This window comes from Meleagris gallopavo, chromosome 1 (assembly GCF_905368555.1).
Source record: "Meleagris gallopavo chromosome 1, MGAL_WU_HG_1.1, whole genome shotgun sequence".
NCBI lineage: Eukaryota > Metazoa > Chordata > Aves > Galliformes > Phasianidae > Meleagris > Meleagris gallopavo.
Window position 1 is genome coordinate 131,189,576 of NC_139404.1, and position 14,972 is coordinate 131,204,547.

General features: G+C 42.6%; 1 protein-coding gene across 7 annotated transcripts in view; it reads left to right on the top strand.

The window, feature by feature from the left end:
* NPAS2 (neuronal PAS domain protein 2) overlaps window positions 1-14,972 on the top strand; it is a 99,425-nt gene that overhangs the window by 46,969 nt on the left and 37,484 nt on the right. For all 7 annotated transcript variants that reach the window (XM_085214085.1, XM_085214073.1, XM_085214070.1 and 4 more), the window contains 4 exons: window positions 3,249-3,302; window positions 8,024-8,172; window positions 11,266-11,357; window positions 14,358-14,447. In XM_085214085.1, the coding sequence (XP_085070211.1) occupies window positions 3,249-3,302; window positions 8,024-8,172; window positions 11,266-11,357; window positions 14,358-14,447 (385 nt within the window). The remainder of the gene's footprint in view (window positions 1-3,248; window positions 3,303-8,023; window positions 8,173-11,265; window positions 11,358-14,357; window positions 14,448-14,972) is intronic.

The following is a 14,972-nucleotide window of genomic DNA, read 5'->3' on the forward strand; positions in this document are numbered from 1 at the left end:
GAAAAGAAGGGAGTAAAAGAAGGGAGTACAGCTGCTAGTGCTGAGACACAGCACTGCTCCGCCGTGTAGGCAAGCACCCTCCAAACCCATACTGTGGAACACTCATGGGACAACCTTCCATGCTCGAGAGGAAAGGGGAGGAAGAGCCAACCTTCCCCCTAAGCTGCCTGATGTAGGGCTGGAGGAACACAAGTGCTATGAGTGCCCACCAGGCTTCCCCAAGGCACAGCCCTGGGCCTCTGGGGGAGATTTACATCTCTGTCTTCATCACTATCAACAGAGAGATGTAATTCAGCTGAATTACCGAAGGTGATTGAAAATTCCTGTTAAATGTCAGGCTGATTTGTAGGAGCTGAGATTAGCTTGCCACGTGGCAATTTACTGAGAAATCAACAGCTGCTTGCTTGTATTTTGAGTGTCAGTCATGTTACAGTCTATCCTTGTGAGCAGTAGTAGGACAGTAAGGAGGGAAACCAACCTCCCCTACACAGAGGAGTCTAACTCACTGAAACACACGCTTCCAGAGTACCATGAGGTGCTCCTGATCAGGACCGGAGAAATTTTAAAGTGTGAGCTCTGTGTCCACTGGGAAAACGGTGTATCAAAATAAACACATGCAGTCTTCCTTCTGGAGAGTCCCTGCAGAGAGCTGGCACCATCTCTGGATTCCTCCTTTTCTAAGCAGCGTCTGTATGAATGAATGGGGGGAGATGTTTGTGCTTTAATTCTCCATCTGATGACCAAGCCAGGGGTGCATGGTTTTGTTTTCTGGATGTCCCATTTCCCCACTAGCTGAAGAAGCACTCATTTTGAAAAACAGAGAAAAACTAAAAGGAAAACATACAGAATAAAATATTTCTATACGTGTTGTCATGACTTAGAGCCCTAGTGATGGATTTACAGCTTGTCCAGACTCCTCCTAGTAAGGGAAGCCCTCTGGCAGACCTCAATGTCCCAGGTGTGGGAAGGGGCATGGTTTGCTACAAAAGGAACCTGACTATGAAGTTGGTGTGCCGTTAGCAGCGAGCTGGCCCTACGCGTTGGGAGCCAGGTAGCAGTGCCAGATTCTGCTGTATCTTTTTTATGGAGACGAGCTTTAATTTCAGACGGTACATATGTACCCACAAACACTGTTAGCAAAGTTTATGATGCTCTGGAGATTTTGCCGTGTGAGCAAACAGAAATAAAATGGCAATTAGGCATTGTCTAACAATAGGGACAGCACAGCGGGTCCAGAATTTCATGTTAGTCAGTGAGAAACATTGTTTACTGGAGTCTGGCTGTGAACTGCTGTATGGGTCTAGTCAGGTCCCTGGCAGAACAGACCAGTCAGACCTGTTGCTTCCTGGTAAGAGTAGGGGCTTCCCTGCAATGTAATTCCTTGACAGTTCATGCAGTACAGCTATAGGAAACCAGAGGTCTTTTCCAGAGGACCGATGTGCCTTGCAGAAGCAGATGGGGCTGAGTAGTGCCTATCCTGATGCACCATCTATCGCCACCCAGAGCTCTAGTCTCAGAGCTCTAGTCCCTGTGTTCCTGATTTCTGCTGGGGATCTGCTGCAAACAAAGGAGCCCCTGGTTCAGCAGAGGGTGATCTTCAGTGATTCACAGAAGGTCCTCTGCTGACACTCGTGTCTCGTGTCATGTCCTAGATCACAGATTCATAGAATCACAGAATGGCCTGGGTTGAAAAGGACCACAATGATCATCCAGTTTCAACCCCCCTGCTGTGTGCAGGGTTGCCAACCACCAGACCAGGCTGCCCAGAGCCACATCCAGCCTGGCCTTGAATGCCTCCAGGGATGAGGCATCCATAACCTCCTTGGGCAACCTTTTCCAGTGTGTCACCACCCTCTGAGTGAAAAACTTCTTCCTATGCAATGGAGCCTTGCAAGTAAAGCTCTAGCAAGGAAAGGCAGCGGAGTCCTAAATGTCAGCCCTTGCCATACTGCTGATGCCTTCTTTGCTCTCCAACGACATAGCTGGGCATTTCAGATTCAGTAAGTGAACAAATAACAGTAAAAAAACACTGAATTTGTCATCACATTTTTGCGTGAATTATTTGAAAATTCCCTCGTTGGGCCAACAGCCCCATTTTGGCACTTGGTGAATAATCACCCGTAGGATTTGTAGAATGCTGGTAAATAAAATTTAACTGGGACTATAAATTTTCTTGGTCTAAAATATGGATTGTACTGTGGCTGACTTGCTTGTTTTCAAAGCCAAAGAAATATCTAGGGAAAAAAAAATAAATAAAAACTACATCATGCTATTTATTTTCTGTATCACAGAATTCAGCAATTTAAATTTGCCAGCCCCTCAGCCTTCGTATTTTCTATTTATGCTGCTCCATCAACACATCGAGTCCCGTGAAGCACCAGCTTTACCCTCCAATCAGTGACCTGTAGCTTTAATTTCTCCCTCCTCTTATATCTGATAAAAAATTGCAGGGTTGTTCCATGTTCTTAGCTAACTGTTGAGTAATGAGCAGGTGGAACAGGACTGCGAAAGTGCCACTGACAGAAGGAGGGAATTTATCCACTGTTCTTTCTAATGATAACTTTTCACTCCTGATTTTTAATAAGGCAGTTTGGAAACAGGCGCATTCCTGTGTGACTCATAGGTGGAAAATACTGTGGACTTAAATAATGCACAGCAATTAACTTCCCTCCTCCTCTCTCCAACGTTACTCATGTCCTACATCTTCAGGAAAAATTAAATGGAAAACTTGCTGATTTTTGTGAATGCTATCACTGCATGCCATTAAACTGTGCCTTTGGGAAAGATGTTTGGGCCAACCCAGCAGTGTGGTGCTGCCCATTCAGGAAATAGATGCAGTGAGGGGCTGGAGGAAACATTTGGGGAGGATATGGGAGCGTCCCCAATGCCTCCTCAACTTGCTCTCAGCCTGGAGCTCATCCAGCCTGCAAGCTGACAGAGAGCATCCTCAATGCTGAAAATCCCCTGAGAAATGTCTGTTTCTGTACAGCGTTGACGCGCAATGTTGTGCCTGGGAGGCTTGATCCCTGGCTGCAGACCCTACAGCTAATGTGACGCTGAGGAATAATGCTGTCTGCAATGGATGTTTCTTAAAATCATGGACTGTGGCATAAAGCACTGCTGACACATTTATCTGACCTGGATATCATCACTCTGTTATTAGAATGAAATAGCGTGACTCTGAGATTAACCTGAAAGTAGAACTAACAACGTGACGATTCATAATGGTTCTCCCATTCCTTCCACAGGAAAAACTGCTTAGACAATCTAATGGATGAAGATGAGAAAGACAGGGCAAAGAGGTGAGCACTTTTCCTTTTTGAACTCTCTTTAACTCTTGGTGAGCTTGATGGTGCTTGTTGTTGCAGAAGCTGCTTTATCCATAATCAACTAATCAAAAAGAGGAGAGGAAAATAAAGCCAAGCCCAACCTGAAAAACTGTCATATCACAGAGTGCAAGTTCTGGACACCCTATAAGACGAAAATAACTTACCAATTTCCTGTAGAAATGGTCAAAGATGTGTTTTTTCACACTAGTGAAAGAGCACAAGGCCTGAAGAGCCAACAATGCAGTCCTGCTGCTGTAGCATATCATCATAGCTCTCAGAGTGTAGAAAAATGCGTGACTTTCTTTTTACAAGAAGCATATTGCAAAAGAAAAGGAACTTTAAAAGCGTGTTGTTTTTTTTTTTGTAATATGATGGCGACGTAGTCAGCAATGCCTATCTCACGGTGATGAGAACACCCAGAAGTTACCTTCATAACAGAGAAAAGCTGTTCAAAGTGCTGTGTCAGCCCTAAAGTGACAGAAACATTTATTTCCATATATTCTTGCTCCACGATAAAGTCCCAGCTGATACGTAGGCAGGAAATTGTTGCGAGCACTTTGTGGGCAGGGGAGGGCTGTGCTTCAAGGCAGAAGAGCCATGCAATAAAACGCTAATAACTGTCCAATCTGGCTGGCATCTGCAATGTCACAAAGGCTGTTGGAAAGCATTTATTTATTTTTTTTTCTGGAAGCATTATCAATACTGCAGCCTGCAATCTAATTGCTTAAGAGGGAGCCTCTGGTTGCATGCATTTTTTTTTCCCTAGTTCCCCCTAATGAGAGTAATTTCCAGTCCAGGCACAACTAGTTGATCCATTTTCATCTCTTTTGATTCCTTCTCCTCTCCTTCCTTCCCTGCAGCCTTTTCTCCCTAATATAGGTCAGAACACACTGCAGCCACGCTCAGCCGCTCTCCTTTTGCTCCCTCTTCCAATGTATGCAAGGCTGCAAGGAGTCACCTGCTTTGCCCTTTGTGGGGTTTGGCTGATAAAATAGGGACACTTTACTGCATGTGGCTGTGCTGAGACATCCACAAAGAACACAGACACCTGAGGACAGGGTGGCCTTGAGGAATGGATGCCTCCTGTCGCATCACATCACCAAACGATCTGTCTTTTTAGTGCACAAGGACCTGAAGAGTGTAAGGTGCAGGGACTTTGGGTCAAGGGGGTGGAGGGCAGTAGGCAGCCCACATCTAGCTGGTATCGCCACTCATCATGCTTAAGACTTCATTTTTCAGATGTTAGCATTGTTGAAATGAAAATGCATTAAATGAACACACAAAGGACAAAAATAGAATTAGGCGTATCCTCACGATCGGCGATTGTCATCACCATCTGGTGTGATTTTCATGCCGTTTGTTCAGGGAGGAAGTTTTTGATGTGCCCTGGGGCAGGCCTGCTCTAAGGTGGATGAAAGAAATGATAACTTTTAAGATGTAATGAGGAAATTACTTCTTTGAATTGCAATTTGAGCACTTCTTGGTTTTTAGAAATAAAACTAAATTGGAAATTAAGTCTGAAATTGTGGAGTCGTAGAACATCCTGAAGAGATCCACAAGGACCATTGAGTCCAACCCCTGGCTCCACATAGCACCACCCAAAATCCAAGCCCTATGTCTGACAGTCATCCAAATGCTCTTTGGACTCTGGCACTCGGGGCTGTGACTACTACCCTGGGCAGCCTGTTCCATGCCCACCACCCTCTGGTGCAGAACCTTTTCCACACCTCCCAGCCTGATCATAAGAGGATTCATAGAAATCTACAGTTACTAAAGTATACGAGAACCACTGAGGCTCATTTAAAAGCTGTGTGGTTTGTTCTAAATCTTTAAAGAAAGACAAATGTGGGAGAAGCCATTTGCTGAACATTCTGCTCTTATGGAGATCGGAAGTCGTAATTTCATTTTCAATTTTTTGATGCTAGATTAAGTGTACTTACTTTTATAGATATATTAATATGAAATGAAAGGTATTCTTTCTTTTTTTTTCCTTAACCCTTTTTCTTGTAGTTTCCTTTAACTAATAGAAAATTTTATATATATATATATATATATATTAACAATCCATTTGAACTGCAAATTCCAGCCCAAATCAGCTTGGAGTAAACCTTGAGATAACACTTAATAAATTAAGAGTAGCAGTTGCCATTTTCCACTCCAATAAAATGTAAATTTAAGACTCTGAATTAAAGTATGTGGTACAGCTACCTGCTTCGATGCATATGTAATGTAATCCATTGGACAGCCAAAAGAAATAGGAAATTAAGTGTAAAGTCACATTTCATTGTAGATCAGCATCGTGCAATGGCTGCTGGTCAACAAATATCGGCCTTTTTCTAAGACAATAAGCAGCAAGTATGTGAGAATAAAAATGGCTGTTGAGAACACATTTGAATCGGTGGGTTTGATCTTTCTGAATTCAAGCTGTCCTGTATTGCCTCTAGCTGTATTCACTACAATTCCAGATTTTATTCATACTGCATCTCCTTCTTCCCTTGGGTATGTGTATTTTTTTTGGAATAGTGGGGAGGGAGGAGAACTGGGATGAGCAGAGTGGAATTAAGACTGTTTTGGCTTACTGTAAGTGATATAGCCTAGCAATGAAGTAAACAAGGCGAGAGAGTAATCTTCCAAGGGAAGTGATGAAACCTGCATTATTTAAGGCATTTACAACTGGACTGAATTAAAGCATTTGCAACTATACAGGGATAGTTTAGATGACCTAATTGTGGGCTTTTTTTTCCTCTTTTTCCCCTTTTTAAGATTTTACTGTGATTATCGATTCAGATCTTGGTAGAGTTCTTTCTCTTAAAGGAGTTTTTATGTTTTTTTTGTGAACAAAATGTCAAATATTAAAAATAGGTACTTTATATTTCTGTTAAAGCATCTTTATTTTGGCAATGCAACACTTTCCTGGTACTTTATTTTATTTTCAGGAAGATCAAGACCCTTTGAGCTTAAAATGAACTGAGGACTGAATTATGAGAAAGTAAAATGTTGACATTCTTTAAGTCCCCTTGAACTGTACAGAAATAGGATAAGGATGGAGCTTTTCACATCTTGTTCTGACAGCCTTTTGCACTGCAGTAAGAACAGGCTGGAATCAGTCAGGCAGTATCCACCCAATCTCTCGTGTTCCAAGCTGTAAAATAATCAAACGTTGGCTTCTATCCAGTGCATCTCCAAGTGTGTTCAGGGTTGAGAGCAAGACAAACAAAAATTACCCAGCTCTCTGTTGGTAGTAACATCCAGAAGCCTCTGCAGTGATTTCTCTGCTGAAAATGTTTATTGCTGGACTGGTCTTTGGGGGGATGTAAATGCTGGGCTAAATTCTGCTCTCATTTTCGCCAGTGTATGAAAGAACTCCTTACAAGGTACAGCAGAATTAGTTGGGATGAGACACTCAGAAGGAGAACTGGCCTCTTGGCTTTTCTTTCCTGCCTACATATAACCAGATTTTTAGATCTTTATGTCATTAATGAGGCAAATCTTGCCTGCTTGGTGACCTCTCAAAAGAACAAACACATCTTCTGTATCATGCTTATTTTAACATAGCTGCAGAAGTCTGAGTGATAGTCTTCATATAGAAAAACTGTCATATTTTTGGGGGTCATTCAGAAACCTTTATTTGTGCATAGCTTCATATATATTTAAAAAATGAATAAAGTACACCAGCTGAAAAGATTATCAACAGCTTAATGACGGTGTCATGAAGTTGCCAAAAAATTCCAGATGAAGTCAGGTCCCTTCTTCTGTTGAGATCACTGTTCAAATACAGCAGTAGAAGTAGACTTTCTCTGATGAGCCAGCAATGGAAATAGGCAGGACTGGCTGAGAGCTGTGGAGTCACCACTTCATACTTGAAGAGTTGTGACATTTGGACCTAAAGTGATTTGCCCAGTGGCATTCAGGCATTATGGGCAAGAAGCTATGACTGTGCTAGCACTTCTGAGCCCCACGTCTAAGTATGTGTCCTGGCCTTGGTTCTCATCCATGCTGAGATGGGATGCACACATCAGCCATCCCTCCTTTTTGCCCTGGTGACCTTAGAAAGGAGACTGAGCTAGGGGCATATGAGCCAGGTGGGAGCCTCTGCTAAGCTCCTTGATGTGAATGACTGGAAGACAACAGCCCCATGGCTCTCTGTAAGCAAGCTTAGATGTGCCCAGAGGACCTGCACGAAGAGACAGACTCTATGTGGACCCAGAGACGTGAGGAAAAACTTTTTCTCTCAAAGAGTGGTCAGGCACTGGAATGGCCTGCCCAGAGAGGTTGTGGATTTGCTGTCCCTGCCAGTGTTCAAGAGGCGTCTGGATGAGGAGCTGCAAGATATGGTTTAGTTTGTGGTAGCAGTGGTAATGAGAAGACAATTGGACTAGATGATCTTACAGGTCGTTTCCAACCTTGTGATTCTATGATTCTATGATTCTATGATTCTATGATTCTATGACCCCATTCCAGTGCAGTGGCTGAGCTGAAGGACTGGAGTTCCTCTCTCCTCTTAAAACTTCTCAGATGGGTATGCCCCATAGTATTATCAATCTCCAGTCTGCTCCTTTGTGAATGATTTGCCAGTGCCAATCTTCACATAATGAGGCATACAGCATGCTGATTTCCACATGCATGCATTACAAAGAGGAGGTATGTGATGATTCCTCTTCTTGCTCCTCTTATCTTTTTTTCTCCATCTACAGGGCTTCGCGTAACAAGTCTGAAAAGAAGAGACGTGATCAGTTCAATGTTCTCATCAAGGAGCTCAGCTCAATGCTTCCAGGCAACACCCGTAAAATGGACAAAACTACTGTGCTGGAAAAAGTCATTGGCTTTCTGCAGAAACACAATGGTAAGAGTTACTGCAGCTCATCATGCACTTGCCAAGCGCTGTTACAAAATCCCGTTTCCTTCAGTGATTATCAAAATAGCTCAGGGGGCTTAAAAGTGCCAATATAAGGTACTTTTTTCTATGTCTTGGCTTCTAAAAAGATAATTTACAGTCGTTGTGCTGCCCAAATCCATCTCCTCAGTTGCTCTTAGTTGAGAATGGCTCTCACCCTGTTATCGAAGGTGGTGAATGTCAGGAATGGAGGCAGCTGTGCCCTGCAGCTTATGTGAAGAAAAGGGGTGCTTTGAACAAGAGGAGTGTGGGGCCGGAGGGAAGATTCCTCTCCTTGAAACTAGCAATATTCTGAGAAGAACGAAGCATTCACCTCAGCTTCTCTACAGAAAAGTACCAGGAAATAGTCTGATCAGTCCTTGCTCCTTGGTGGACTCTGTAGGACTCAATTTCTGCAGCAGAAAATTCAAACCAGGAAAGGCTCCAGTTTTTTGAAGACAGTGTCAGCAAGTTGCGTCCACAGAAAGCTTTGCTTGGTTTATCCAAGCAGAAAGCTATGTCACGTTTGTAGAGCATGCAGTTGCATGCAATTTTGGCCTTGGAAAGGCAGGAGCTTGTTTTTGGTTGCAAACACGGTGACAGTGAGGTGTCTCAGAAAGGTTCCCTCACTGCAGAAAACCCTGACCCTGCTGCTCTATCCTCATTGGTCTTGTTTCCAGTCAGTGCAATGAGCACACATGGAAGGCTCCCTGATGTGTGCACATCCTCCAGCAGGAAAAAAAGACTGATGAAGTGCTTCTTCTCTATAAATCAGGACTGACATGGAGTTCTCTTGCTCTCCTTCCATGAGGAAGAGGCTGAGAATTTATTAGGCGACTATAGGGAACATCCCTGATCCCACAAAGTGGAGAGAACTCTCATGGCTGATGCACTGTACCACCTGGCTCACCTTGCTTGTCGAACATCTCCCTCTCTGAAAGTGCTCTGTGAGAAGTGGAAAAGAGCACAGCAACTCTTGTATCATAGCTTCTAACATAATGGAGTTGCAAATGCCAAACTTACTGAGGAAATAAATATAGTGATTCTGTTGTTAGAGCAAAGTTTCTCTTTATTTATTTATTATTATTTTTTTGCCCTGGACAAGGTGATTTCATATGAGAAAGCATGACTGGGGTGTCTCAAAGTTTCATAATTATATATATTTATTAGAAAGTGATAGCAGTAACATTTTTCTTTAGCTACCCAAGACAGAGTAATGCAAAATGTGAGTATGCTCAGTCATAAAAGCCAAGCAAAGAGCAATCATACAAGTCTTGAAGAAGTGTAGACAAGTGTGGCTGATAGCCCAAATGATTTACTACAAAAGGCACTTCATTTCTAGAAGAACAAACAACTGGATAAAAGAAATCCAACAGTCATAAATCCTTTCACAGAAACTGGGTCAAACTGTGACTGGTTTTGTGCACTCGCTAAAAACAGTAAATGTTATCTATTTTTAAACTAGATTAGTAGTCATACAATATAATACAAAACATCACCATTTAAAAATGTTGATTATGTTCAGAGTAGTTTGGATCTGCTTTATTCAATTGTATTTCCCTTTCACTTAGTAGGCTAAACCAAGATTTTAGTTATAACAGAGGAGCAGGTCAATTTTTAGAATTTTTGGTTTCGTAAACAGTCTCTTTCTTTATAATCCACAGAATCTCCCAAATCTCAAGTAATTCTTCTAGCAGTTGATGTTTTGTGTATATCAGCTCTCCCAAGCTGAAAGCATCCTCTATTTTGAGATCACGTAATGCAAATCTGGCTGGGGCTGATCTCTACTTTTCTTTCATCTGGTTTTCATATCTCCATGTAAGACCATCTCAGCTGCCCATGACAACCCCAGCAGTGTAGACAGCAAGCTGAACTCACTGTGTCTCCACTCATAAACCTGGAACAGAACTTTCATTTATTTCTAGGAGACAATATGCACAGGCAACGTTATAAATTTACTCTCTTTAATAGCACTGAGCTATTTTCATTTCCCTGGCCAGTTTGCCTATGTGCTTGGAATAAGGAGCATTGGGAATTGCGTGCTCTGTAAGTGTTAATCAATAGGATTAATTAGCAGGTGGTGCTGAAAGGAAAAGGCAGGCTGCACTCAGCATCCCCTCGCTACTCACTACGTCACTACTGAATGACGAAGCCTGTTTGGAGAAGCAGAGTGAGCAGTGAACAAAAACAGCACCAGACTCTGTAAATCATAAGATCTACCCCATGACACCGTCTGACAAGTCTGGCAACTCTCAGGCAAAGCTAGCACAAGTTGCTGTTTTTTGGAGCTTACCACAATGCACCCAGCTATCCCTGGTATGGTGCCACATTTCACTGCTACGTCATGATTTGTCACTCTGGTCTGCCTGCACTCCACTCAGGCACCACTCATCCATGGGCTTTGCTGACAGCAGAGCCATCCTCATCGCCACCATCCATGTGGACACGGAGGATGCCTATGAGGGCGTAAGCATGGAAGACCCCCTTCAGACAGGATTTGGGAGGAAACCCCAGTGTTCCAACTCTTACATTTCCCAAAGTACAAGTGATGCATTGCCCATGTATCACTTGCATTTTGGTGAATGGAGGAATTCTTCTGGTGTTTGGGTTATAGGGCTTTGGGTCTTCTCTGAAGGGATTTTCTTGCTGTTCTTCATTTGACACAGTAGCTGTAGGCTGAACTCTCGCTCCTGGGTGTCCTAATTTTGAAACAGCATGTTGTAAATACCAATTTGGCATGTGCCAAACCTCATATTGATCTTAATTTTGTGCAAAATGTTTTTATCTTTTGAATAATACTTCAGTAGTGCTGACTGATGCCAATGGCTAGGTGAATACAAGCTCCCACAGAAGCTGGTTCAAGCTGAGTTGAACAAAAACAGGGGAAAATACTTCAGACTTGGGCTCAGTTGAGGCAGTCATTATTCTCTCTCTCTGCATGCAAAACCCGTACTTGAAAAATGAAATTTTTGAATATACAGGTAATTTCTACCTTTTCATATATAGTCTTGCAAAATGTAAGTTTCTCTGAATTTTAAAAAATGAAATGTTTTATTTATCTAGAAGTGTCGGCACAGACGGAGATTTCTGAAATTCATCAGGACTGGAAGCCTTCATTTCTCAGCAACGAGGAATTCACTCAGCTGATGTTGGAGGTGAACATGCATACGGTTCTGCTAATTTTGCCTAGCAGTTGTGGAAATGCCCATGCTTCTAGAATAAAATGTGGTTCGCAGTTCCAAAAGAGGTTTCAGGTACCACTGTGTTTGCCCATCAAGCAAAGGGCTGAGAGTTGGCTCATGGCACTGCTGCTCACCCTTGCACCAGCAGCACTGCTGCTACAGCACCCTGCAAAGGTGCAGACAGAGCTCCAAGAAATGCAATCCAAAAGAGAGATTTGAATCACAGATTACATTTTGTTTTCACAACCAGGGGTGAGGGAAAGGGCATGCAGCAGTTTATCTTCTGGTCTCGTAATGTGCTATTATTAATATTTATGCAAGAGTAGCACCTACAACACAGCAGTGTCGCGTCCCTTTAGTGCTAGGTGCTGTACAACCAGATAAAACCTGACAGCTCCTGCAGGCTTGATGCAGTTAATACTTCCACTATAATGAATTTCCAGGCCCTTATCAAATACTTCTTATTCTAATAGAGAGCAGGGTTATTTTGCAATGATAGGTTTTAAATTATCTTTAAATTACACCATAGGTGCTTTTAATACTAGTTGGGATTTGAAGGGAGGTGACTCAATGGCATTTATGCACGTTTGAGATGAAATGCAAATGAGCTGCTAAAATGCACTTTTCTCTCTTAGTAACAGCTAGAACCTTCTTTAACAATGATCTTCTCCCATGGTAAACATGCTGAAGTTGACTGTGATGGGATCCCACAGATTCAGGGTTGAGAGGTGCTTTGCTCATACCGTACCCATGACCACTGACTCCCAGTTTGGTGTCAAGAGCATGACATACATTGCTCTTTCAGTCTGCGTTAAAACAGTTCCCTCAGGAACCAATATGTTGGTAGATGTCTTGACTGTTGATTCTGCTTGTATCAGCCACACAGTTTTAAAGTAAAAAACACTTGCTTTCAAACTTCCTGGTTTGTAAAACACCTTCCTCCTAATGTGAGTTTCAAGTTGATGTTGGGTATTGGGATGTCCTACTGAGACAGAGATTCAGTAGTCACTTCTTTTTTCTTTTTTTGCCTTTCTTCTAATCTTATTTTATTAGCATTTGGGCAAGACTTCTTAAAGTTCTTCCTGTTTTGTAATCAAAGAATGGGAAGGCTTTTTTCTAGCATTGATTCAAAGGGGTCGTGTTCTACCACAGGTCTACATCAGGTTTCCTGAAAACAGCCCCTTTTTACTGAATGAAAAGTAAGCAAATTACACACGAGTGGGGACCAGATCTGTTGGTCCATCCATGATTGTTGCAGTAGGGAAAGCTTTGATGAGCCACATGCCATCTTCATGCTGGAAGAGGACTGAAAGTAACTAAACACAGAATTATGTATGCACACATTAACTTGATCTTACCACAAAAGTCTGATATGAGTCACTTTGTATGATTTGCATTGGATATGAAATAAAGACTCAGTTTTAAAAAAATAAAAAAAACCATCCTTCACCATAGTAACATGCACAATCCAGCTGCCTTGTGATACCACTGCTCTCTTCTGAGGGTTAACAAATATCATGCCTTTTAGAAAACAGCTTGAGTGTACTATGCCAAAGAAAAACATATCCTCTGCACTTAGATTAACAAAATCAAAGTAACTGGAGGGTTAGGCAGCTGGAGGGTTTTCAGAAATGCTAAACACATACTCTTCTGCTGGGGTGTAAGTTATTGACCTGCTTTTCAAAGGATTGTAGCACCAGCAGATTCCCATTGACTTAAATAGTTGTGGGTGCTCAGCATTCTCTGAAAAAAGGAACATATGTTTGTGTCTTTATTCAAGGCTTTGTGCTCTCCTATTTCTTTTTTAACAAACAATTAGCATTTCTAGTGTTCTCAGAATTCTTACCCTTATTGAAGTCAGCAGGGGAGAAGGATGTTCTGCAGCTTGCACCATCCGAGCCTGTCTTGGAGGGGTGCCCAGGTTTGCAGGGAGGGTTTGTGACCCGATGCCACCACCACCAGGCTGTTGGCCACACACCTGTCTTTGGAGTACACTTGAAATTTTCAGTCCTGTTCATGGCACTTATGCTACTCTAATAGGACAGTCAGCATCAGTTCCAGGTCACCTGCGACCTGGCAGAGAAAGCACTGACCCATTCCACCTGAAGGCACTTTGCCACTGGTTTCTCGGTCACGATGAGGCTTTAATATTGTCTCTGAGCACCTGCTATTGACTCTGAATTTTTGAGGTGTTCTGCTCAGAATAGGTGAAACACTGCTTTAAATCTGGAAGTCTACCTAGGTTTAACTTAGAAGGAGTTTGATCTCCAAGCTTTGAAGCTCAGAATAAAGAAGGAACTAATTTTGAAGGTGAAATTGCTGCTGTGCAGAGGACTGGGATAAGGCATTCCCTTCAGTGCTAGGCTCACTGCAAGGTGGGACCCGCGTGAGGAAGGAGCTCTGTGGAAGGGGGAATTTCTCTTTGAATGGGCAATCCAGTACCATGACCTTTAGAATAAATCACTCAATTAAAAGTCAAACTAAGGATTATTTGATCATTTGCATTGCTTTTACTTACATGAAAGCCCAGTGATATACTACGTTACATTAATACAAACTGAGATTTATGAGTTTTGCAGAGAACTACCATTTTGAGATAGGACTGCATCCTTTCATCGTCCTTTGATATTTACACAGAGCTCAAATGTTCATTTTAATAACTTCCAAGGGATCCAGTCTTAGTCATTTTGCATTATTAAAATGTGTGATTAATTTAAAAACCGAGACACGAAATATTCCTGTGAGCCCTTTGTTGCTTCAATAGTAGGTTTTGCTAGACTACAAAGAATGTTGTAAAAGTTAAATCAGACTGTAAAATCAGAGAATTACTGTTCTGCAATGTGAGATAACGTTCCTACGATTCAACAACAATACAGTACTGAAGTAAAATGGTTTTGATCAACATGCAGTGAGACATGCTGTTTACTCCCCTCTTCCCTCCTAAAGTACTCTCCACTTGCATGTTTTCCTTAGGCGTTGGACGGCTTCATCATAGCAGTAACCACAGGTGGGAGCATCATCTACGTGTCTGACAGCATCACACCTCTGCTAGGGCATTTACCAGTGAGTAACTCTGGCACAAGCTTTTTTCTACTAAAAAACATAGGATTGGGCCCTGCCGTGTTAAAAACAGACACAGGAGGGTGGGAGATGGGGTGAGGGGATGTTTTCTTGCAAATGCAGAGAGAGTTTTTGTCTCTACGTTATACCAGTTGCTGCTGTTGATCTCCTTTGCTCCCTCTCAGCGTGATTCATGCACTTCAAGTTTTTGTTGCTATGAGGCACTTGGGTTTGAATGGAAAAAGCTCTGTGGGAATCCTCTGGCCAAGGGAGAGATGGGTTGACCTGGCTGATCTTTTCCATCTCTGATTACTAAGCCAGTTCAGCCCGACAAGGAGCTTGCTAAGGGCCTGATTCTGCTCCACGGAGGTAAAAGACATAAACCCCACTGCACTGAGAGGGGTAGGAGGTCGCTGGCAACTGTTCCCCTACTTGAGCTGCTTGGGGAGATGTTGCTGTGAATACAGCAGAGAGTGGCTGAGCTGGACTCTGCTCCTGTTGCTAAGGCTGCTCTGGGAGGAATGGTGC